Raw genomic sequence first — 26048 nt, forward strand, 5'->3', positions numbered from 1 at the left:
AACCGGATCCGGACGTATGGGGACGACGAAGTCCGGCGGTTTAGATGTAGCGCAGGTGATGTTAAGATCATAATCTATTGAATAAAACGCAAGAAACTCGCTGTGCCCGGTAAAGCCCCTTTTTTCGGCACCGCTAACCGGAGTGTCCAGGACACCAACGTGTAGATTAATTTTGTTAGCAGGTTGTTGAATGAAATCCCCTCCCAAAAAAAAAAAAAAAAAAACAAAACCTCTCGCGGTGACTGTCTCGAAATGGAGATTCATTTTCTTGTGCAATATTTCCACCAATGCTACACGAGCTTCCGCTTTTTTTGCTTTCAGTTGAAGTTCCATTTTTTTTGCCATTTTTTTTAACACACAACGGCCTCACCGCGTAGGATGCGTAGGATCTTTAATTTCTCAGAACGACCTACTGTGGTTCGGGCGAGCCTCGGGTGGACATTTGGCAATTGAAATTGGATACGGAAATGCTTTAAAATTCGGTCTGTAGTCCCGTTGGGTCAGTTGTTTGGGTTTTCGAGGTAACGTAATACATAATGGGGTCGTGTTGGATGTTTGCTTGCAGGGAGAGATTAAACTTTCTTCTTCAAATGTTGCTACACTGAGTGTGTGAAATAAGGCTAGACAATTGCTGAAAGAAAAGCGTGTGTATCAAGCACTCAAACGTACATTAGATATAGTTTTGAAAAATTACTTCGAACGATTAATTGGACAAACAAAGTAAAACAAAGTTAAAATTTAATCAAAAAGACGCAAAGGCAAAAATAAAAGCAAAGCTAAGACGCTCAAGATAATACGTGGAAAGTTTAACGTTGGGAAAGATTAAACATCGAACCGGTATTGAAATTCATTAATTGTTTACTGAGCAGCATCTCCGGTTCTTCAAAGGTCACCGCTCGGGTGATATGGGGCGCTCGGGCTATACTTTTACCTTTCGTCCCACGTACTTTTGTTTATTTATCCGTACGTTTTTTTGCCATTCTTTGCACACAAACACACACACACACACACACACATGCCCACTGACACATATTATGCTCACGCAAAAGGGCAACCGATGTGTCCGACCCAGCTTCAGCATCCCGATGAAACAATGCTGAACGTTTCGGCGGAAAACGCGAAGAGCGTTAAAAGGGCTTGCAAAACTTTGCCGAAAAATCGCCCCCAGGAAACCAATTGATGTTGGTTGCATGCAGCAACAGGGCCACCACGTCTACGGTGAAAACCCTCAGCGAAGTAGGGAAGGGCCGGGTGGGGGGGGGGGGGGCTGTGTTTTTCAAGAGTACGCTGAATCCTGATTTTCCTGATGCGAAGCACATCAAAACGAAACCGGGCCGCCCGAAGTCGAGGGTAAGGTTTTCTTTTAGGAGTTTAGGTATCGGCAGAAAAAGATACGCCCCTTGGTGCCCTTTGGGCCGGCCGAGAAAGTGGTAAAATGACGGAAAATAAAAGAATCAAAAACAACGAGAACAACAGTCAGGGGGATCAAGCTTTGCTGGCAAACAACAGAAGCGAACAGCCGAGGCTTTGTGAGCAAAGCAGGGGAGTGGGAGGGGAGTGAGTGCTGCTCGTCATGTGGTACGCGCCAGTACGATGCGAAGGTTATAAATTTTCATTTTATTTTGTCAAAACCTATCTTTCACCTCCTGCAGGGTTTTGTGCACAAGTGCGGGCCCGTGTGTGTGTGTGTGCGTGTGTGTCCGGATGGACGTTTTCTCATTGATTTTCAAATTCAAATCTAACAAATCCGGCCTGTGAATTCCAGGAATGTTTCCTTTTCGCCCTTTCGATCATTTACTACGACGCTACGACACAACTGTTGCATGTTATGTATTTTGGAGCTTTTTGATAAAACATTGAACGCTGGCTAGCTGTTTGCAAAATAAATCGTAAAAGGGGAGAGAGAATATGTGTGTGTGTGTGTGTGTTCCTGCATTCCTTGCATCGAATTGACTTGCACACCACTGCAATCATTTTCCGCACTGCAGAGTCTTCAGTCAACGAGATGGTTTTATGGGATTTATAGTTGTAACAGCCAGAATAGTTTGATAGTTTCCTACAACCCGATGAAATCAACGGTAAGCTGCACACACACAGCATGTGCAGTGTTTTTATGGCACATGAAATTGACTGATTTGGCCATTCATACACAACATTGCACTTCGTGTTTGAAAGATATGAATTTTTCAACTGATCATATACCGAGCAACGATTGCCTGCAGCTGTCCCATGCAAGTGGGAAAGGATTTTGATACTTTTTTTAGTAGCACATGCAAGCACCAAGCAGCTGATAGATCTAAGTGAAGAATGTACGGGCATAACTCGAGAGATATTGCCACACAAATCATTGAATAGCAGAATTAAGTGAAATCACGTAGGAAATGGTAGATAATCAGCAAGTCTAGGAAGTAATTCGAGGGGTGGTGTGACCTTGTATGTCGTTATATGAAGAAGAGGTTTCGGTAACACAAAACCTTTTAATTTGTTTTTGTTTTTACTAACAAATGGAGGCGCCCGGTAGTTTACACATTTGCACATAAACAAACGTAAGGATCTGCAATAAAACTACATCAGAAAATATGGGAATTTTAACTTACTTTTGTTATTTTTACATTATTGTGTTTGAATAAAGTAGCAAATAAATAGAACGCCCATACATGTGGATACATAAGAATCACATGTCTACCGGGAAAAATCAGGAGTAAAATGTAACAAAAAATGTTCTCCCGCCAGCTAACTGGAAACAAATATAATTCTTTTAAAGCTTTGTTATTCAGTTGCCTGTTTAAAAAATGTATTTCAATTGTATATCCGATAGACAGAACTGACTCTAAAAGTTTTTTTTTTTTTTAAGTAGTATCTATAAGTTAAGCAGAAGGTATTTTTTTAGCATATGGAGACGCCCGGTGGCTCGTAAAATAAACCGAAGTATTTTATATGAAAAAGTATTGTTGTACAAACGTTTTTATTTGTTTTCCTTTTGTATGGAATAACGTCTTTGCGCAAAACAAAAATAAAACACAAACATCCTACTTTACAATACTTCCAGAAATTTGATTATTTCTTTTCCCGGTGAAATTTCACCCGCCTTTAAAAGTAACCGCAAAAGGTTAGGAAGTTTCTTCAGAACACATACCGATAAAGCTTTAGGGAAAAAACAACTTCTACCCACACACCCACACGAAGCATGCACTTAAAGTAAATATATGCGTATTTAGCAGTCACTTTGCGTGCTCGATCAAACAGTAAGCCGTAATACCGAACGAGAACATCCGACCCGGCTGAAAGCTATATTAATTTCTCACGCTACCGTGCAAGCACAGGAATGGAATGTTTGCGAATCTACCAGCAAAAACGTTGATGCAGTTTTAGATATGAAGAAAACTGCGAGAGAGGCTGCAAGCTCAGGCGTCTAACGTCGTTTAGAATTTCGCAAAGAATGCTAAACAACATGAACAACGCCAACATTCTCCAGTTGCGATAGAACGTACTGTACCGATTATATGTATTTACTTTAAGGGATTTTTTTTCGAACTTAAATTCTCATTCCTCTTCAAACACACATTCGGCGAGCAATTGTCGATAATGCTGTGTTTGTCAGCGGCTTGATTTCTGGCACGGTAGAGTATCTTTGCTTCCCAGAAAACCACCCAAACCTTCCGGCACACACACACACACGGCACGCATCGGGATGTTTGGTAAATGTCAATGCAAAAAGCCGTCACACAACAGCAACACACTTCGTGGTACGATTTTTCGACAACATTCGTCTAGAAGCGCCTGGCGTCCCAAAACTTTGGAGCTCATTTGAAGCGGCAGATTGGGCTGATTTTCGGTTAACAACGAAAAAAAAAAAAGGTTGCAAAACCTTCAGTTCGCTGCTGCCACACATTACTGCCAAATCAGTTGTTCACCGAACCGCAAACCAACAGACACACACATACGCACTTTGCCAGAATTTGTGCAGCAAAGCATGCCGGGTGTCTGCTGGGAAGGACAACCGATCAAAGAAGTGGCTTGTTCCGCTTGGCGAGACTCTCCCGACGATACTGATGGGGATGTTGATGTGTGAAATTATTACTGTGAAACCACTGTGCGTGGGGGTGTTTGATTTTTTTTTTGTCTGGCAACAGAAAATGGGAAGGATTCCCGTGCCGGCGATTTTCCAACTCACGCGAAGGCACCACGAAAGAGACGGGGAACATTATCTTATTTTGCTTCTAATTTTGTAGAGGATTTAAAACCTACACCTCCGAAGTGGATAAAGGCTAAAAAAGAAAAATAAATACGAAAGCAGTTTGGCATGAAACGATAGTGAAAGAATTTGTATGACGAATGAGGTAACATTTGGTAGATTGGTTACGCTTACAAAAGGGAGTTTTCAATAGGAGGGTGTTTCGACCGTTGTGGATTAGCCGCTTAATGTGGTCCATTTTCAACAATCGTATTTGTTAGAGAACATCATCAGAAATTCAAAGGATCACAACGCTTGGCAAGGCCGTGTGTGGGGTTTTATTTGTGACGGATCTGATGCTACTCTATTTCGTTTAATTTCTTCTAGACCGATTGTCACCGAATGCCTGTAGGTAATGGGCGCATTAAGGCTAAAGGTGTCATGAGGGATAAAGCGAGCATCGGCTTTAGACAACGTTCTCTTGGCAGCAAACACAACCAGATGGATTAATCTTGCCGCGGCTTTTGACATCATATAGAAGAGAGAGAGAGAGAGAGATAGAGAGAGAGAGAGAGAGAGAGAGAGAAAATAGATCGAAGTGATTTATGGCACACGCACGTAAACACACACAGGCCTCAACCACCATTCTGTGCAGAGGAATCTCAACGTGTGCGTGAATGGCGAAGCGTTCGCTGTTGGTTGTGCGAAAAATTTATTTCGGACACTGACAATCCGCTTGACAGAGGCAAAAGGGAAAGAGAGAGCGAGAGAGTATAAAAAACAAGTAAATATAATCGAAATAACAGGATACTAACGACCGAAAGAAAAGAGAGAGAGAGAGAGAAGAAAAAAACACAAGCAATATTCCTCACGAATACGTCCACCCACCGGAAAAAATGGACGATAATGGAGGTGAGTTTTTGAATGTTGGAAGGAAGTAGAGACAACAGGGCAGGGACAGAGAAGAAGTTGGGTAGTGGAGGCAGAGGAGGAGGGGGTGGCTGAATTTCGGGGGGACCATCATCACCATTATTATCGCCATCATTTTCTCACGGTCGATGGTTGGCTGTGTGTGTATGTTTTTTTTTTTGGTTAATATGTGCGTGTGTTGGTGATTTTGTGTGAGTAAAAAAAGAAACAGACAAGCAATTTCATTGTTGTGCGTTAAAAAGAAGCTAAAACGGAAGTGAGGGTAACTGTGAATTGAAGCGAACAATCAGCGTGCTTGTGAATTGAGCTGCCCATCACCGAAATACTTTACGCATTCAGCGAAATTGGCAGGTTTTTTGGTCCTTTCCACCTGATTGGAAACATTTAAATTGCTTTAAATCAATGTTTATGCGTTGGCTGGGATGACGGTTGCAAGAGTGTAGGGCAACCATTTAAAATCTTGCTTTTAAAAGAAAATCAATTGTATGGCGTATTGCCTAATTTTAGGCGCTTTCCATAGATCAAAAGATTCACTCGAAGCACGCTATCCTACTATTCAATCGAGGGTGTGTGAGAATTTTTTATTCCATTTCAATGACGACCGTCGGTGGTGCTGTCATCGTCAATCGTTCAAAACCCTGTTCGCGATATAAAGCTCGACAGAGCTTGCAACCCAGTGTCGGCAACACCTGCCCACCCAACACCGGCCTTCCGGACGTTGCTTCCGGCACCTCTTCCAGTACCGTACTTACCTCCAGATCCAAATACGTGGTGTAGATCGGGAACGGCAGTGCGATGACCAAACCGGCCAACCAAGAAGCGCAACTGCACACGAATGCCGGCAGCCGTACCTTGAGCGGATCGGTGAGCCAACGCTTACGGTCCCAGGCAATCAGCAGGTGCGACAGCATGGCCACATGTAGTGGGATGTCCTGTCAAGGGAGGGAGAGAGAGAGAGAGAGGAAAAGAGAAAAGGAAGACACGAATCAGTAAAAAATAACCCAAACTCACGAGCTGTTCCCAGCTTGATGGGATGGAACGGTTTGCCGGAATTTGCAAATAAAGTAACATTTTACAGTTCTAGGAAACTGTGCATTGTTTTCAAGGTGACGGGTTTTCACCCCCTGCACCCCCCCCCCCCCCCCCCACCCCCCGAAAACGGTTACAGAGCCGTTTGATCCATTTCCGTTTTTGTTTTGGTTTTTTTGTGTGATATGGGCACAGGTTAAGTTACCTTTTTTCATTATTTCCGTTTGTTGCAATGCTTCAAGTGATCTAACTCGTTAAAAGTACGGTGTAATTTAGTAATCTAGTGTCCTCATATGTGTTCGCTTTTTTGTTTGAGATGCATTTTACGGACGCGAATATGGATGGAGACGCCCAGTACGTGACTACAGTAAGTTTTGGTTTGTTTCCACGACGCATAATTAATACACGTATAAAATACACTTCTAAATAAACACTTCAACCCATGTATTTTAAGGCGTGTTCGCTTGAGCACCAATAATTTAAAAAAATTGAATAAATAATTTAATGGGTTTGTGTTACCGAAATTAGATTTTTCTGATGGAAGCGCCCAGTAGTTGACTTGAGGTAGTAATGGCTAGGATACTCTATGGGAGTGGCTCTTATCGTTTGAATTACTATTTTTAAATGTTTAAAATACTATTTATAGTAAATATTGTAGAATATTTAATTATGTAATGCTTTTAATTATTTTCTTTCCATATGATATTTTATGGAAAATATGGAGAAATAAAAAAAATCGCATATTCTTTTAAAATTTTCCAGCTTTTCTCTGAGGCGTAAAATCAAACGCAAAGCTAAATTTGTATAATTCTTCCATACATCACATCAGCTGAACTTGAATTGGCACGATGACCTGTTGGACGATATCAATACGATCTAAAGCATATCTCCTTCTGCCAACACGACCCATCCCAACAAGCGGGAATATACTTATGAGCGGCGGGATTTTACGACCATCCACACCACCCATCCCTTCTCCTATCTTTCTCCACCTTTCCCTCGGAGCGTACACTCGACTCCCCGTATTTGAACCTGGCTCTGCTTTCCAAATCAAAGTTCACCCATCAAAACTGGCGGGATCGAATGTTCACGTGAGCGGCTATAATGAAGCCACCGCGCTCAAAGCAAAAGCGCAACTAATTTTACGCCCTTGTAACACAATCGCTTTTCTTTCCATTGGCGTGTCACAGCGCTCCCTCTCCCCTGCCTTGCGCTCAGTAGTGGTACATTCATTCATTTATTCACCACCACGAACCCATCCTTAGAGCGTTTCGTCATGGCGACCAAAATCGATATTCCGATTTTCGGCTGTGGCCAAAGCCTGGGACGAAAACTTTTCCATCTCCAGCCCGAAATTCCCAAAACTAAGCTAGTGACTCGTACTGGTCGTACCGACTGTGTGTTTCCTGTGCGGTGAATGAACGTGGATGGAGGCGGCATTTACGTCGAGGAGTGTTCAGTGCGGTCACAGGCTTGCGGAAAGCAAATCCAGTTGTCTTCCTGGTTTGAGTCGATTTTTTATGGATTTATCTAATCCTTCGATGTAACTCTTTTGCTGGCTGGAATTCAAGCTGGAAGCGGCTTGTGGTGGGATTAGAAGACTCTCAGCATGGTTTTTGAAACCTTTTAAAGCTCAGAACGGGAAAAATACCTCTCATTCAATCAGGCTCTTGCGGCGATGAGACTCATCGTATGACAAAGTCTCCAGGTAGATGTGGCTTTGTGATCTCTTCAATTACTCTCCTGTCTTTAAAGTTTTGTTGTTGTTTGTTGGCTACTCTTCCGACTGCATCCATCGCATCTTCTTGCTAAAGTCTCTAGGCTAGAACAACTACCAGATTTGAGACGATGAGGTCGCTTGGAAGGAGAGGTCGACTGGATAACGAAGTTACTACTACTACGTCTTGGAAGAGACTCGAGGTCTCTTGGTAGATAAGGTCCATCGGCTAAAGAGGTCTCTTTGCTTACGACGTCTTCGTATACTATCTTCGCCTACGAGGTCTCTTCATCGAGGAGGACCTAAGAAAGCTCGGACTCCACCGACTGTTAAATCTGCAAATATTGCGGTACATTGTAATGGCAAGCAAAATAACGCTCAAGTCAGCTCAAACCAACCATAAAACTTGCTTCTGTCTCTGGCTAAAAAAAAAGATTAGCATGTGAGCAATTTAACCCGACTCATTGCAAACTTCCATACAGGCTTCAGCTAAGGCTACCATAAATCTGAACCATTTACCACCCATTTTTGCATCCACAGCAAACAAACACAACAACAAAAATTATAATATAAACTTAGTTGCCGCCCTAGTACGCAACACGTACCAAATTTGCGAAAGTATTCGTTTGCCGTTTTGAATTCGTTGTTTGCGAGAAGCAGCAGCAGCAAAATTTTGCCTGCGCTAACGATGCGCTGCTGTTCACCCACCCAAAAGCCTCACCTCATCGTCGTCCGACGTAAAACCATTAGGTTCCATCACAACTCCGGCTGTTTTGGGTGAGATTTCATTTTTATAGCGACTTTAATCCCAAGCGCACCAGCGCTGGTCGCACACTTTTGCCGACGTATGCACTTTCTCTCGCCGTATTTGCACGTCCGCGCAAACGAACAACCTGCCACTCCCCAGACATTGTTCACGAGCACGTTCGCCGAAAAAAAAAAACAAAAAAGCAAGATATGCCGATGCTGTGGTACATGGTTTCCCTAATTTTGCTGCCACTCGCGGCACAGCGGATTGCTCGTTGAAAACTTCGTCCACACTACTCTGATTGGAGGCGCGGACACACGCGGCCGCGCTCAAGTTTACTGTTTAATAATAGACAGAATAGCGCGCTGGAGCAGATTAAGAAGTCGCTCGCCGTAAAAGCCACAACACCGGTGGTCGAAGCACATCGGACGCTTGTGTTTTTCACCCACACACACACACACACGGTGTAAAGAAGCGATAAACCGAAACTTATGCTGAACATTAGTAGAAGGCACTTGAACTTCGATCGATCGGGAGACTAAGTTTTGCGTGAAGGTATTTCGAAAACCGTTCGCCCAGCCCCGCCCGGCATTGTGTTTTGTGTTGTGTCGGGGAAATTAATTTGTATTTGCATAAAACTTTCATTTATCAGCCGATTAGCTCCAGGTCCGGACGCCGTCAACTAATTACTAGGTTGGGGGAGGGGGGGGAGGGTTGTGTGGGGGGGGGAGTCGCGCCTAGACGTACCAGCCAACGCACCACCAATGGGCGCGCGTTGTCTTTTTGATGGATTTCTGTTCAAAGTTTCGCCTGGTTGGAAGTTTCGCTTGCAAGATGGAAGGCCGCGGATGGCCTACCGTAAGGTACGCTGTCAAATATTTGAGTATTTTGACAGCTGAAATATTGACTCAATACTACTGGGGGTGAGTGTAGACATCGGCAAAACCACCGCACATCCCCCCCCCCCCCCCCCAACCAAGTGTTCAAAGCTTAAAGTAATGGTTCATTTCGGCAATTATCTATCATTAATAAGTGAGCGTGCTATTTTGCAACTATAAATATGAATGTATTATGACCAAAAGCACAGCAAACACACATAGCAAAACCAACTCATTTATTGAACGGGAAAAAAAACTTTAAAATAGGGATCTCTTCAACGATTAGACGGAAGTATTCCCTCGAGCGTTAATTGCGGGAAGGAGCAAAACCTTCAGCTCTACCATTTCTCGTTAGGATTTTCCACCCGGGCCGCCGCCCCGTGGAGATGGGTTTGCGCTCGCAAAACTTTCGCTGACCCTTTGATCGTTGCTGGGCGCAATAATTTAATTTCGGATGTCCATTTTTTTTGTTTTTTGCTGTTGTTGGTGGGTTTCTGCCTTATGCTGCCTTTTAACAGGGAAAAGACCAGCCAAAGAAAGACACTAAACAACATTTTATCGATGTTTAGAAAAAGATGCTTTTCTGTTGTGGCCGAGAAACATATGGCGGAAGTGTAATGGTGCTAGAAACAGGTTTAAAGTTTGCATTATTGCGTACGTAACGGTTGTCAAAAAAGTGAAACTTCTGCATCTTTTTTTTTGTGCATTAGAAACTGTAATGGGAAGGGTCAAAAGGTTTGACAGGAAGTGTCAAGCTGTTTTTTGCTTTTTCATTTTAATCATATTATCGTACTGCTAATGAAGTTGATTGCAGTTTTTTTTTAAGTTTGACATCTGTCAGACTGCATAGTGAGGACCAAAGAGACTTCAAGTATGATTCACATGAGAGGAAGCCTTTTTCCTTTTTAAAATAAAAAATTAATTAATGCAATATTTTAATGGTTGGAGACAAATACAAATTGGCACTCGGTAGAAGACTACAGAAAAAAAAATTGGGATACGAATTTTGTTTGGTAGATGAGGTCCTTCCGACTGTGAAGTAGCTTGGTAAATGAGGCCAATAAAACGAAGAGGACTCTTCGACCTCTTCCTTCCACCTTTGGGAGGCGCTGCGTATTGGTAGCCTTCACTCTACTCCACAAATTCGAAGATCATGACGTTTGGATAGTGTCCGGAAGAAGGCGTAACGGATAGATAAGGATAGATTAAGAATAGTACAACTTGATTAGTGTAATAGGTCAGCAGCTTGCTAGGAATTTCTTGGACTTCATAATACAAATTCAATTTTTAGCAAATTTCTATTTCGAAAGTTTCGTTCCGGTTTCTTTAAGTGAGCATAAGGGCGAGTTTGACATCTGTTAGAACGTATGGTGCAACATACATACTTCACCACACAAAACAAGATTGTTGGTGGAAGGAACTTGAGAGACGAGGTTCCTCCAGATCATGAGATTTCTTGATAAACGATATCCACTACACGAAGAGGCCGACAACAGATTCGACGATTTTGAACAATTCCGGACAGTTCCGATGAGACTGACAGTCCCAAAGGTTTCTCAATCAGCCATTATCTCCCGAAAAATAGTGATTTATAAATGAAATGTCATAGAATATAAAATAAATTACTTAAAGAGAAATGTTCGTACATTTCTCTCAAGCAGCTCATAATAATTAAAAAAGAATGAATTAAAAGACTTCCACAACACAAAATCATCAATAGAGATGAAAGTGCTAAGAAGCCTTCAAGCGTTTCTACCACATTTTTCCTTCTTTCTGGATTCTATTTGAAGCTTGGAAAAAAGAGCACCAGAAAAGTGCTTTCAGCTGTAAGTCGATAAGTTATAATTTTTTGCATTATAATCATATCGGCAACACTGCCAACATCCACCATCTTTCATTGTTCACCTTCAACTCTTTCTCTATACTATCCGCACTTTTCGTTCTCGTACGCGAAATTTTTGCTCACTCGCCCTCTTTTGCCGACATTTCCCCCCCCCCCCCTCCCAACTCGATTCATAAAAATGGAACACCGGACCCGGTCCCATTCAATGATTTTAACTTTTTCTACACGAATAAATCCGATTTGGGAACCGGTTTTTCAGGGCGGGTTGTGCCCGGCGGGAGCGACGAAAAAAAGGAAAAATCGATCGTCTTGCATTCTGCGGCTAAATATTTGCACGCTCCGATCAATTAATATTGGCCACAGAAAAGAGCCCGGAGAACCGAAAGCGAACGGATTTATTTGATTAGCTTTTTCCCCCCAGTTTGGCTGGGCTTGCTAAAGGGAGAGGACCGAAAGTTTGGCCGTTTTTGCTTGACGAAACACTTGTAATCAACGTGCAAACACACACGGTAAGTCTCGCGCGTGTGGTTGAGATTTTGCAGCTGCAGTCCCAGGGAGAGCAGGCAGTTCCGGGAAGCGAGAGAAAATGGCTGATCTACGCACATTGCAGCCATGTTGCTCTATGGTTTCATGACTTTTACCGGCGTTTCTGAGGAGATGTTCCGGTCGGTTGCCCTCAAGCTAAAATTAATGATAGATCACAGATTGAGTGTCGAAGGAGAGGCCAAGTGATGGTGGCGGTGAGGGTGGGGGGGGGGGGGGTAAGGGGCACGAGAACAATTAGGGCACATGGTGTAAACGAATGGAGGATTATGGTATTTAATGAATTATAATGATGTTAAAGGATCAACTCACTGTTCGTGGTATCGGTTTTCCAGCAACGACCAAATTTCGTACCCTGCGTTACTTAACAAACTCTCTCACGCACACATACACGTGAAAAATACAGCATAAAATACCAGTTTTTTTTTTGTTGGGGAGTTGGGGTTTCAACCATAAGACCGACCTATTTGCTCTGTTTATTGGTTCACACACCACGAACATTACGGAAGGATTACGTCCGGAAAGGGAAAACTGGGCCAAAATTATCAATGATTGATGGTGCCACACGCATACAAACGCACGGTCCTGAGAATTCTTCAGCTCAATAGGACGGCAGAAGAGTATTTATTTTACAAAAAAAATGAACCAAAACCTCTTTCCTGGTGGTAGATGAACATATCGTATGAAAAATAAGCTTAAAACCTCAGAAAATACAGTAACCAGTTAAGGGAAGCTGTGTACCCGGAAGTGTTTGTGTGTGTGTGTGTGTGATTTATGAGTTTGTTTTAAAGAAACTAAGTTAAAGCCATAATGAAAGCATACTTAAAAATATTGAAATATTTTGTGTTCACGTCCTTGAAGGACCTCTTTCGAAAATAGTTTTATGTTTTTTTTTTCTTGCTGCACTTGATGAATAGGGCACCATTTTTCTCGTTCAGTCAGTAGCTAATGAGTCGTGTTAACATGACGCCTAGTGGTGCCACCTAGTTGGTGCTCCAGGCTTTTGTGCGAGATACAACCCGGAAAGGGTTGTTTAATTTTGAGTCTTGAAATTAAACTGTGATTTCACTAACATGCGATGGTCATTGTGAAGGCACAACTAATGGTGATCATTCGTTCATGAATGCACCATTTAGATGAATTAATAATTATTTAGATATGTCATAAGCTGCTTCTTGTATGAAACTCTTTTTGTAATGTAAACTGCATACATTCCGGCGCAACTGACCCATTTCGCAAAGCTAGCCACCAAAAACTTACCTGCAGCAGCGGCAAAAAGAAGCACATAAACTGTCCAAACACCCAGTTTTGGATCATGATCACCATCAGCGTGATCGGCAGCACGAACGCACTCTGCACACAGTGGCAGACGGCCAGGTTGACGAGAAAGGCGTGCGTCACGTCCCGGTACAGCTTGTACTTGCTGATGTACACGATGATCATCACGTTCAGCGTTAGCCCGAGTGCGGTCGGTATCGCGTACAGCAGTATGAACAGCGGGTAGATCTGTGCGACGACCGGCTTCAGTGACGGCGCACTGTAATCGCCATGGACGCTGTAGTTTTTCTCGCCGAGCAGTATCTGCATAACTGCCTCGATAAACTCCTCCGGGATGCCTTTCCCATCGCCGAGCGTTGGAGTTCTCATGCTGTCTTTATTTAGTGGCTGTGACACGGCATGTAGGGGAGAAAGAGAACAAATGCAACGAGAAAGATTCATTAGTTGCAACAAAGTTGACTCCTCGGGTGCAGGATTTTTTTTTTTTCAAAACAACACAAAATCTAATGAGCTTCAATCCGAAACCAAAAGACATAATGTTGAAGATATACTTCAACTTCCGGAATTCTAGAATTAATTTGCAGTATCCACAAAATGTCAGCAAGATATACGTTTGTTACGTGGGAGGTGTTTTTTGAGGAATATTCCTTCATGTTCCGGTGAATTGCTGTTGGTTACATTAAAATGGAGTTTCTAGGAATGTCGAAAAAAGCACGGCAAATCTTGCGATGTCAGAAGTTGAGAATCTCTTGGAACAAATCCTAGCATCAAGGGGGGGAAAGAATGTCAACAAACGTACAAATATACAGTTTTAAATGCACCAATTCCGGAGAGCCGGCCATGCTCCCGGATATCGGTTTCGAAAGTTAAGCAATTATGTGGTCTTGATGTAATTCGAACAAAGGGGTTTTGGATGACGCTAGCCGGAAAAAAATGATGATTTTTAGCCATCTTCTGTTAAACAATCGAGCAGCCATAACCAATTAAACTGAAACAGGAAATCAAAATCCATCCATGGCACTGGCTAGTTTTCTCTCGCAGTTTTTGTGGAGGCGTGCAGCATTTTAGCCGCGCAACGTCCAAAATTTTGGATTATATGCACTAGAGGCACTCAATAATATCTTAATCAATTCAAAATCACTGTCGGTTTTGCATCAAAGCAGGCGAGAATTTTAAGCGGAAATAGCTGATTAGGGTCATCATAGACCTTAAATTTTCATACCTGATGACACCGGTCGAAGTTGCCCACTTGAGTTTGTTCTAGCTCTCTCTACATGGAATATTTTCCTCATCATCATGCGCTCCCAATTCTCCCAAGCAGCAGCGTGCTTTTTTTTGTGGTAAATTATTACTGTTGACCTCATTTTCACGCAGCTTGGGCTAATTTTGTGCGTATTCGTTTCGGTGTGAACCATGCATACGCGCCACACAAGCCGGTACGGTGCCTTCTAAGCCTTTAAGCACCGTCTATCCACCCCAGCCGAGAGTGGGATCTGTTTTGATTGCATTATTTGCCATCCACTCTGGGCGCTCACAAGCACGGAGCACGGGGGGGGAGGGGGGGGAACTCAAGATATTGATTACCTGATTCGGCACCGGCCAACCCCTCGCAATAAGGAACGCCCAAGCATGGATTTTGGTGCTTGGGCTCGGCCAAAAATCCTTCGGCTAGGCGGAATATTTGGAGTAAGTAAAGCAACACACAAACAAAAAAGAATGCACACACACAGCGGCGAAACTTAATTGGCGAAGTTTGTGCTAAACTTCACACGGCGCGCTGTTAATTCATCGATTTTTTGCAATTACTTTTGTGTTGGATTTCGTCCAAATCTGATGGAAAATAATAAAAATTGTTTGCTCGTGTGAAGACGCAAAACAGAGTACGAGTGCGAGCTGGAAGATCAGGGGCAGGGCCAGAAATAAATATTATTCTGTTGCAGCCTTTAACTGCTCGCTACTTATCATCGTTTTGTGTCAGTTTTGTTATCCGTTAGCTCATCTAAGTTTGAATCACTAACTAGTCAGGTCCACCACTAAAGTCAAATACTTCCAAAAAAAGAAAGATTTTATTTTCAAAAGTGGAATTTTTTCCCCTTTTTGCAAGAATTTCTTCTCTCCGTGGTGTCTTCCTAACACTCACTAGAAGACGAGTTCATTGCGAAGTAAAAAATAAAAAATTAAATAAAACACCTGCATCGTCGAAAAGAATCTTGAACCCAGCTAAGAGACTTCATTATTGATTCTCTAGGGCGTTTTCAATTATTCCAACCACCACCGATCGGTTCCGGCGAGGCATGGGCGAGAGCCTGCCCGCAGGGCAGATAGTTCCTTTGATGGGATTAAAACCATCGCCAATGGTACACGAGGGTGGGAGGGGACCGAACTAGGTTAAAACGATGCAGAACCAAAAAAAAAACCGCTCATTTTCATTTTCTCTAAGCGAAGACAGAAGTGCTTTTTCTTCGTAGAGGGAAATTTAAACAAAAACCTAAGAACCTAGTATGCCCGTTTGCCGAGTGAGGTGAGCGGCACTTGCAATAAAAGATAATAAAAAGACGGGCATAGAAAATCGTGTGCAAACACAAAAAGAGATGAAAAACAAAAATGGGAGCGAGACACGAGAGACAGAGCGCTCTTGAAGAAAATTGCCAACTGCGAACGAGTGGTTGTTTCGCTGTATTACATGCTTTGCTCGATTATGTTTTCTTCTTGGCGCGTGTCTTAGTGAGTGTTGTTTGTTGCATCGAGGGAAACATTATGTTGGTAAATTGCTGTCAGCAGCTGCCAAAATGCAGTACCAGCTCGTCTTACATCTAACGCAAGGTGTAGCAAGCAGGCAGGTGAACCCTTCCCCACCCCCCCCCCCCCCCACCCCTACAGCTCAGTCGATCTTCATTTCGTTGCTCCCGGCGAACCGGGACCGGGTTTCGCTTTTTATCGGCAGCATTAATCGACTGCCGTCGTCCGATTCAATCATGTTTGCATTCGAGCAGGTGTACGTGTGTTTACGTTCCCTGTTTTTCCTTATCGGAGTTGTGCCCGCCGGGGGTCGGGGTTACGACGGGCCTTCGTGCAGCAGCATCCTGTGTGCTTGGTAAGGATTTCGCAAAACCCCCGATGGGGAAACATTGCTTGATTTCAATTCATGTTCGGGCGGGAGGAGCGTTGAACGGAAGTAGCGCGATACACCACGCTATGCTTGCTGAGGGAGTGCTGTTAAGTGTCCCTTTTTTTGCGAGTGTGTTTATTTTTCTTCAGTAAAGAGAGAACTCTTGAGAGACTCTTGAAAAATAATTTTCTAATATTAAAAACTGTGCCTGAATTTATACAAATAAGTTAGAAAATATTTCAATCTTTCAGGCATTCAGACATGCAACCGATTTGCAGCTTAAAGCAGATCAGTTTTATTCCATTATATCCGTATTTCTTGTCAAAAATTTTTATTCTATTAATTTGAGCCTTGAAAGTTTTCATGGAGACGCCTGGTAGTTCGTGCGATCATGCCAAAAGGACAGTGGTTTAAAATTAACGTTGAAATGCTCGACATGTATTTAGAACCGACTATTTCGTGAAACAGTTGTAGAAAGTTTGAAGCTCATTGTTTAGGAAATCGTTCCGAATATCCTTTGTTTGGTTGTGCCTCCTCATTGGAATGTTTTTCGCTTCGAAAAGTAAGACCAGTTGAGCAAAAATGTACTTGGGATGACATCACGAGCACGTGCACATCCCACAGTCTCTTTGCAGGGCTCGGTGGCAGAGTTTGTGAGGCACAAATGGCCTCGGAAGGTTCTTTGATCAATCCGCAAGTATCCTTGGAGCCATGGATTCACGGTATCTCAGGAGATCGTGCTTTCTGCAGAATGATGTCTAGGCTAACCATTTTCGCATTGAGTGTACATTTTTAAGCATATCTATACCGGTCATGCTGGATGCCGTCTTGGAGCTGTCGTCCCTTTGCGATCATCCATCGGCCAGTTGTAGTGAGTGCCGCCTCCTTTGCATTGCCCTGTCAAATGCGAATGATCCCGTAATAACAAGGGGCACGGCACACTCGCCACTGCGAGGAATGATTTAGTGCGATCGCATGCGTCTCCTGCATCGTCTCCTCCTATGAGGATATGTCCATAAATCTCCCACTGCCAGGAGCTGGATGTTTTTTTGACAAACCACCTTCTGTAGTTTGTGCCTGCTGCTGGGCGCCTTTTGAGGGTTTCCTTCTCGTCAAAATAAAATGGCAGGCCAACTTCCTTTCAAAGTTAATGCCAACCAACAACACTGAAGTACGCCAGGCGCTTTCCTCCAATGGTGGGTGACACAAGTAAGCGATCTGAAGCTATTAACGATGGTCTTGTTGCTGGGTTTTTAATACTGTTTATGTATCTCATCGATCCACGCATGTTGCTAGGATCAGAGTCATCAAGAGCAACAACAAACAGGAATAAGCTCTAGTTTCTAGTTAGCTTTCTAAAATCTCCAGATTTTCTGAGTGAGTTAAAGACATCATGGGCAATCTAAACCCAGACCATGAGAAATTGGTAGCTCGTACGAACAAGTAAGAAAGAGCCAGCAGATGAAAATCGATGCTAATACCACAAACCACTATGTTTGATCGATTAAAATCGAGCTTGAAGGATCATCCCACTGCTTACTTACTACAAACAAATTCTTTCGCACACACTTTTCCCTATCCTAACACCCTGCATTCGGCATTTATTTACACTTTCATGGGTAAAAAAAGCTTTTTTATACGTGGAATTAGCATGTTCGCACATCGAATCGATGATACTTGTATCATCGAAGGTTAATGAGCAGAAACATCCAGCCAACTTTCAACAGTTCACCGGAAGCAACTGGTGCAACCTTTGCCAATCGATTGTCAACCAATTTTTAACGAGCTAACTTTCCAATTCAAAACGCCACCAGGAGAGCTCGTTAGCCACTGACCAACCGGGTTGCTGTTGTGCGTCGGTTTGATTCGAGCAAACGGCTGGATACAGCCGGTGAAGTTAATTAGTGCAAACTTGGTATCGCAGTTGCAGAAATCTCTAATGCTGTATGAGCACTGATTGATTGATTAAAATAGGAAACGCTTCCGCTGGAGCTGTATCGTGCGAGTTGATAGTGAGAGGTACAAGTTGCGGAACAGCAATGGATGCAAAACTTTTGCCACGAGATTTTAATTAATATTGGCCTTAGCAAACACAACGATATGTGTGCTTCGAGCGGGAGTGAGGGAAACAAACTTTTTCCTTAATCTGCTTCACTTCCGAGCGCGTGTATGAGGCTTTCATGGGAAGGAAATTTATTTCCCACTGCAGATGAACGGCTTTTTGAGTGAAAAGGAAGTATTTATTATTATAATATATCATAGCTGTGTTTAAAAAAATACCGATACGGTTAAAACAGCTATTTAATAATTCACGAAAAGCGTGTCATGTGTGTCTACCGTTGATTGAACCCGTCTTATCCATGGTGTGTGTGTGTGTCCACGCTGTTGCTGCCCGGTATGAAAGCAATTACCATAACGAACTACGACTTTGGCCGGCAGGTTTCCCGTCATAAACCACCTGATAAAGGATGAAGGATGTGCCATTGCCAGTAATGCGGTCGCCGAGGGCTTTACCAACGGGCGGGGGGCGCTCTCACACTCCATCCACTTCATTTGATGTTATTTGATCTCTTTCGGGTTGCGCGAAGGATGACAATGTTTTGTTTTTCTCACTCTTACCGCGCTCGCATTCACACGCACGGTCCAATGCAGCCACCAGCAAGGGCGGACGCGGCGTATAAAGTATCGAATGTTATTACTAGATCAATTCCCTATCCCCCAAAACACTGCCGGGTTTTACGCTACAGCGGGGAAAAGCGAGCGGGAAAGAGGAGGACAGAAGGAAAATGTCGAAAACACCTTTTATACAGCTGACAGCAGCGTCTATTCGACGGTGAAAAAGTCGCCGGTTTCGAAACTTTTCAATAAAATATAGTACCGAATGGAGAGTGTACTGTTTTACTGCGCACCAATACCGTGCGTGTGAGCCACTGGAAGCCGTTTTTCCTTCGTGAAACATTCCGGCATCTTTATCATCCTCCATTTTGGAGTGCCGTATGCATATTGTCTAAGCCTATCCTCGAAAAAAAAAGAAGATATATGTACATTCAGTTCCACAAAGGAATTGTACTCGCCCCTCCTCATCCTGTACGGAACTATTTTTCCCTGCTAAAATCGAGCCTTGAAATATTCGATGGAGGCGCCTGGTAGCTCATGCGAACAAGGCGATAAAAAATGTAGCAAAAATAGCTATACCACAAACCACAATATTACGGTATAAAATACGCACTGCATACAGAGTATTCTCTTACACTGTACCAAATCCCAAACAAAGCCAAACCGATGTTGGCACCAAGAGACTTTGAGACTTTTAGAAATCAACTAAACACTTTTTTTATTTGAAATCAAAAACAAAAAAGAATAAACCTTGATCTAGCGGCCTAGTGTAACAGGCAAATGGCGTACATATATGCCTGCCCAATAGTTCCGACTGCGAGAAAATATAAATTAAATTTAAAATTTCAATCGTAACGCAATTAGCTAATTAATCGCCATCGTGATTGGATTCCTCCTTTCCAGTCCGCCATTTTGTTTGCAAGATATGCGTGGAAAATTCACATAGAACTAATAGTAGCGTTTCATTTGCTTTAATTGAATAACCTTTTTTTGCTGTTGTTTGAATTGGTTGCAGCGGAAAAAAAAATTCAACCCGGGGAGCAACGCAGTGAAATGAATTTTAAAGCTGTATGTTAAAAAAAATCCCCCGTTTTAAAGGTCATATTCATCCCACATCCCAATGGCATCAATATATGCTTATTGTAAGGTTGATCTTTGATTTTTATCTCGCTTCGCTGCTTGCGAGAAATGACACACACACACAATCATTCTGAAAAAAAGCGCAACAAAAGCTAAGAAATTCTCACTGATTCGCACCGGAACCACACATTTTGCGTGACACTCCGCTATAGGATGTGGAACGAACCTTCTTTTAGAACCTTTTCTCCTTCTTGTTCCCTTTACAACGGTGTACCGGAAAATCCTACCGGAAGCTGGCGGATTAGATTTGATTGAAGCTTCTACACGATCGTGCACCGGCTGGCGACGGTTGCTCGGTATGATTGATTGATGAAAGCCACCGTAACCGTGGACCGTTTCGTAGGCTCGATCATTGCTGTGCGGTGGGCCTTTCGTAGCAAACTGTCGTAGCAAAATCCGGCACGCCCGGAAACGTAAGTAATTTGGAAACGTGAAATGTGTTTTGGCCGTGTGTGGCTACGCGGGTAAGGGAATTTTTGTCGCAACGGAAAGAAGAAGCAAAACTAATGAGCGATTGTTTGTGGGAGGGGGGGGGGATAGAGAGGAAGGCTGAAGAGGGTGAGGAGAGAGGGTGGGGGTTTGTGTAAAAAAATTGCGATATTTTTGTTAAAGCTTGAACATGAAACGTGAAGATGAAAATGAACGAATAAAACAAAATGCATGAAAAGATATAATTATAAGAAAAACAGTAAAAATAATAATAAAAAACAACTTTAATTAATCATGTCATTGAGAAAAAAAAAAAGAAAGCTCAATAATAAACACCTAAAAAATTAAGAAAAATATCGCATTCAACCTTAAAAAATCAAAAGGCACAAATGGAACCAAAAACTTGAATAGAAATATTACTAAAACATGATACATAAAGCAGAAAAGAGGGCGTTCAATCATATAAGTATTAAAATATAAATGAAGAACTTAAATTCTTAATTTCTTTTTTGATTCCGTACGTACAGCATACGTTGATCGTCGCAGCTTTAACACTCAAACGTATAAACATACGACCACATGCACACACACACGCACACACAACCGCACACGTTCTGGTAGCAGAAATGTTTTGGGAAGTAAATAGGTTGATAGGCGACTACCTCCGACCGATGTAAAGCTGGGTGGATTGGACCTGGAATTAAACAAGACAACAGGCAAAAAAACCAATGAAAAGGAAGGTCAAGAATGACACACCATTATTTCGTGGTGCAGTAGTGAATTCAAGCAGCAGAAACAGCCTCAAAGCATGTTATATGATTGTGCTCCCTTTATCCTCTTCACTTCCTGTCAAAGCACGACAGAGAAAGAGCGAGCGATCCCCAAGAGTGGATGGTTTTTCACGATTGTGATTCTGTTCACAGTGTTTTTGATATGTTTTGTGCATACAGCAAGCAGCAAGCATCAGAACAAGAATGTCTTACTAAGCTATGGACAATGGTGACGGAGTCGGGTAAAAGTGGAAACTGTGAAAAATGTGCTTATCCCTTTCCTTGTGCGCTCTATTTTTCCTGCCACGCACATTCGATCGCTGGCTGTGTTGCGGTTTGGTAGGAAAACGATGGCAAAGAAAATGAGCTCTCCCGTCGTCCCTTAATTTTTATGCCTCTCGCACACAGTTCGCAATTTGGTTGCAATATCCCGCGAGACCTCGGGGCCACTGCTTACCCGATCGGAGACTGCAGTTGACAGGCAATCTTTGATTAGTTTCAACCGACCGATACGCTTCGATCTTTCTTGATGCTTTTGATGGTTCCAATTTCTATGTCACAACAAAGCCAGTAACCAGTTTGGACCAGAAGAATTGCCATTGCTTCTATAATGTTTTGTTTCCAGTGAATTTATATAAATATAAATTTAAACTAACATATACTTTGAGGATTCCTACAATAAACCTTACACACATGAGCAATGAGTCGTACACATGCAATATACAGTGATGGTCGAAATAACAAGGCCTCTTTTAAATCCGCTTTTTGAAAATTATTTTATTTGATGTTTAAAGTAGGTAGACCCGCCATTTTGCTTTTTTGACTCAGGAATTACTAAATTTACCAACTAATTGAGGAATAAAAAAAAAATCAGAAAATATTTTGAAAACTGTTTGCCACAAAAAATGTCTCCCCCTTTCTCTCCTCAGCTTAACGACCTGCTCGATCATGCCCGCCAATTTAATGGTTTACGAGCCTTTTTGATATCACGTTGGTCCTCACTACTGAGCAAGGGCGAATTAATGCTTTGAAAAGAGTTGTTATGCTCATCTCTCGTCCTCACTCAATCAACCGCCCGGGCTATCTTCATCATCAATTATTTACAGAGGCTTTGAGTTTTACACACTAAAATGGTCGCCCGCCTAGTGTATTGTTCGTCACTGTAAAGGATTTTTTGTTACTAAATATTCATCGGCTCACCAAACTAATCTAGCTTAGAAAAATCCCAACAAAGTTTCCTAAACGTTTAGCTGTAAGACGAGCTTTTTAAAATGAACTTCCAAAAGTTCTACTCATTTCTGATAATGATCCACCTTTTCGTGTCTTGTCAAGATGAAGCAGAATCTTGACTATGTAAAAGGATGAAAGGATCAAAGTTTTGAAATGTTTCTGTCTAGGATTCGCGAACTTCAACAAAATTGACAGTAGTACATTTTGTACTACTTCGATTGTCGTACGGTCCGGTAGGGTTCAACACAAAACCTGGTCAGGATTGGAGTTCGAACTGAGGCTGTCAGGCTCAATCTAGACAACCTAATTACTTGCACATTCGCTTTGCGCATTGCGGGTGATTCTTCGAGCGCAAAATGTTTGCAAAGCGACACATGAGCACACAGTGCACCCTTGTCAAACCTTATTAGAGCAATGAAATAATCCGGTTGACTACAATACAATTCGTTCTCCCTTGCTTTTGCGTTCAAAACTGAATACTTCTTCAAACGATAAAAAAGAGAGTTGCAACCAACGGTCAAGCTCTTTGAGCGATGAGTTAAGTACGAAATGCAATCATTCCTCGATTATCAGAAGGTGATCCGTCCGGTCCGTACCGCCATTATCTCCGAGTGAAGTAGAAATGGATGGGGCAAAAACTACTCAAACGCGCACCTGGATGGTGTACCGGTAAGAAAATATGAATTTTCCTTTTCTTTTGCTTCAAAATTTCGGGCACGATCGATTGTTACGGATGTTTTGAAGTTGTCCCGCAGGACACCGCCGGTCACCGTGCGACACACCACCGTGCGGCGCCGCCAGCTTGGCTAATCAACGAGATTGCGACCGAGCAAGCAAACAAACACATAAAAATAAATCCTTTCGATTCCATTTTCTGCCCGGCACAGCAAAGAACACCGACGTTCCCGAGACGTTCTGCTGAGCTGCTACTGCTGTGCTGTCGTTTTGTTTTGCAATTTAGCTATTTATTGCTAACAACGCGTTCCGCACCCGATTCAGCTTCTGTGCTGGCAGCAGGACCGGTTTGTCGAATGTAGTAAATGCCAAATTAGTGTGCTAACCGTAATCCCGGTCAGTTGTCCCTTGTCTCCCTTGTAGCAAGCTTGTAGTTAAATTATAGTCGCCGACATTTCGATGAACTTTGTGGGCGAGAGAGAGAGAGAGAGAGGGAGCGAGAGACAGAGTGCTAACAACTTGATTTTGTGAAAAAGGAAAAGAAAGCAAATCCTTAAAACTAGCAGCTTCACCGTCAGCTTCAGCGTTCAGAAGGTTCAGCTCACGTGAGGTGAGCGAGGAAGCAGAAACAAGGAACTACTGCAGACACTACATGCGATACAGCTTGATTAAGCCAGCTCACGTTTTCTCCAAGTGTTTAGATTTAGATTTTTGATTTGCTGCAGAACGGTAGCAAATATATCCTTCCGATTTTCTCTTGACGCACCTTCTGGCACCAAACATATTTGCTGACAAATGTGATTCGATTTTGTGCCGGAATTGGAAAGAAATATTTACAGTGATGGGCGAAACAATAAGGTTGTCGAATGCCAAAACAACCTTTCTTGCAAATGTCAAACTTACTGGCGTTTAACAGGGCTTGCTATCAAAATTGGGGGATAAAGTATTTCCTTGGCGTCATTATCCTCCATTCCGCTAGTACCTATACTATTCTGGCGTGTAAAAGCCTGCTGAAGAATGGATCGATCCAATCAAAAGTTAAAGTCACGCTTTCCTTTGATCGTTTTGGGTTGAATCTGACCAATCTGTCGCTCGATTCGGGACTGTTGGCAGGTGTGGGGCTCGGAAGATTGAAGGATTCCATTCGGATTGGCTCCTAATGGACGGGTTCGAGCTCGAGTCAGAATCGAACCTATTCCTTAACAGGGTAGAAGAATATTGAGAGCAAAAAGCGAAGGATTTAAGACACCATACAGATACTTCAACAAAGCGAATAGCGTCATGGCAGGCGCCTGTCTTCAGTGCTACTAACAAGTCTAGTACGCCATTCGATAGCCGGCGTGATCTACAAGGGCCGTGAAGACAAGAGGGAAAAATATTTCGGGTTGGCATTTTGTTTTCTGTCTTGCTGCTAATATTGTACATTCAATTCAAGGCACTTTCGTCTTTATTTTCTTACGTTATCCCGGCCATGGTCGATAATTTCTAAACACAAAATTAAGATAGAAATTATGATGATGGCTTTTGCAAAATGTTTTGGGCAAAGTTGCATTTAGTGCAAGTAAATAAAAAAGTTCTTTTAAAATCAAACAATAAGATGATCCTACTTTAACGTCCGGCACTGTATTTTCTGTTCTTCAGATATTATTGAAAAAGCTTGAGCTTTTTTAAAGCTCGAAAAGTGTGTATAATTTGTGGACTTTTTAACTAAATTACTTCAACTAATAAACTACTTTCACGCATCCAGCACGGAAAAATCGAACCAAAATATGTTTTATAAAAATGTTTAATAAAAGAAATTTTTATACTAACAAAACAAGAAACCACACAAATGCATTCTTCTCTCCCTTTTTGCTCATCTGTCTTCCTCTCCTGAACATTCAATAAAAATCAAGAAGATCGCCTTAATCCCAAGAGATCCATTTCGGGGCAACAGCAAAAAACAAATGCTCAAAACGCTTATACCATAAAACCTGTCCTCAAGATAGTCTACCTTGAGCATTCAAATCGAGCATGATGATGATTTGATGAAAGCCATCGCCGGCTAAAAGGGCAGCACACGAAGCCCGTCCCGTTTAATGTGTAACAAGCATTGCCTGTTTGAGTTTTGTTTTTGCAGAACCACTTCGCAAAAAACTGCAAAAGATTTCATTTGCAAAAATAAAACGTTGAAGCAAAAACAAAAAGAAAAAGCGTTTGGGGAGGATAAAGTTTTCGAACCGAACGCGACCGAATTCGCGGCTCGCTGTGTACTTTTTTGTTTCGCTACTCGCTCGCAAAGCAAACATATCGGCAACAATCGGCAATTCGGAACGTGGAGCGCGTCGTTATCATGTTTAGCATTTTTTTGTTGTGTATCACTTTGCTTTTCTTGTGTTTAGTCTGGACATTTTTTTTTTTCGAGGGGGGAAAGTGAAAATCGTTTTAATCACTTGTATATCGACCTTGAACTCGGTGTATTGATATTATGGATTTTAAGCAACAGATCCAAAAAGAACACACCACGATGAAGCTGAACGATTGATACTTTATTTTTGATACATTTTTATTTTGTTACATTTGAACGGAATTAGCTTTACGGCGAATAATAATTTAATATGAATTTAGAGATCCATTTTCCCAACAACATTTTTACCATTACTAGGAAAAACTCCATTTCAAACATTGAAACAACGAAAACAACTTCCTATCACCCTCCCGAATCATCTCCCCCACAAATCTGAAGTTTAAAAACAAACTTCAGGAATACAAATTGTGGCACAAAAGCAGAAGAAAAATAATTTAGAAACGTGAAGCACTGCAGACGATACATTGATGAGCTCTTGTGCACACACACACACCCCAACAGGGGGGGATGGGGGGGGGGGGGGAAGATAAACTTTCTCAAGCACAGCCACGCTCTAGCCCAGCAAACCCGTCCCGGAAGTGATCGAAAATAA

The 26048-nt window shown here is 42.4% G+C and overlaps 3 protein-coding genes across 6 annotated transcripts in view; 1 reads left to right on the plus strand and 2 right to left on the minus strand.

Moving 5' to 3' along the window:
- LOC126568038 (uncharacterized) overlaps positions 1-13509 on the minus strand; it is a 47576-nt gene extending 34067 nt beyond the window's left edge. Inside the window, exons 1-2 of the mRNA XM_050224442.1 lie at positions 13123-13509; positions 5857-6036 (exon numbers count right to left, since the gene is read on the minus strand). Of these exons, the coding sequence (XP_050080399.1) occupies positions 5857-6036; positions 13123-13509 (567 nt within the window). The remainder of the gene's footprint in view (positions 1-5856; positions 6037-13122) is intronic.
- The window catches only part of LOC126558897 (V-type proton ATPase subunit d), a 401974-nt gene that overhangs the window by 344179 nt on the left and 31747 nt on the right, over positions 1-26048 (plus strand). The window contains exon 5 of one of the 4 annotated variants that reach the window (XM_050215008.1): positions 25297-25314. The exons of the other annotated variants lie outside the window; for them this stretch is intronic. The gene's annotated coding sequence lies outside the window, so the exon portion shown is untranslated. Of the gene's footprint in view, positions 1-25296; positions 25315-26048 lie in introns of those variants that run through there. 4 annotated transcript variants of the gene reach the window in all.
- LOC126556704 (negative elongation factor D-like) overlaps positions 1-26048 on the minus strand; it is a 173106-nt gene that overhangs the window by 56546 nt on the left and 90512 nt on the right. The window lies entirely within an intron of this gene.

This window comes from Anopheles maculipalpis, chromosome X, assembly GCF_943734695.1.
Source record: "Anopheles maculipalpis chromosome X, idAnoMacuDA_375_x, whole genome shotgun sequence".
NCBI lineage: Eukaryota > Metazoa > Arthropoda > Insecta > Diptera > Culicidae > Anopheles > Anopheles maculipalpis.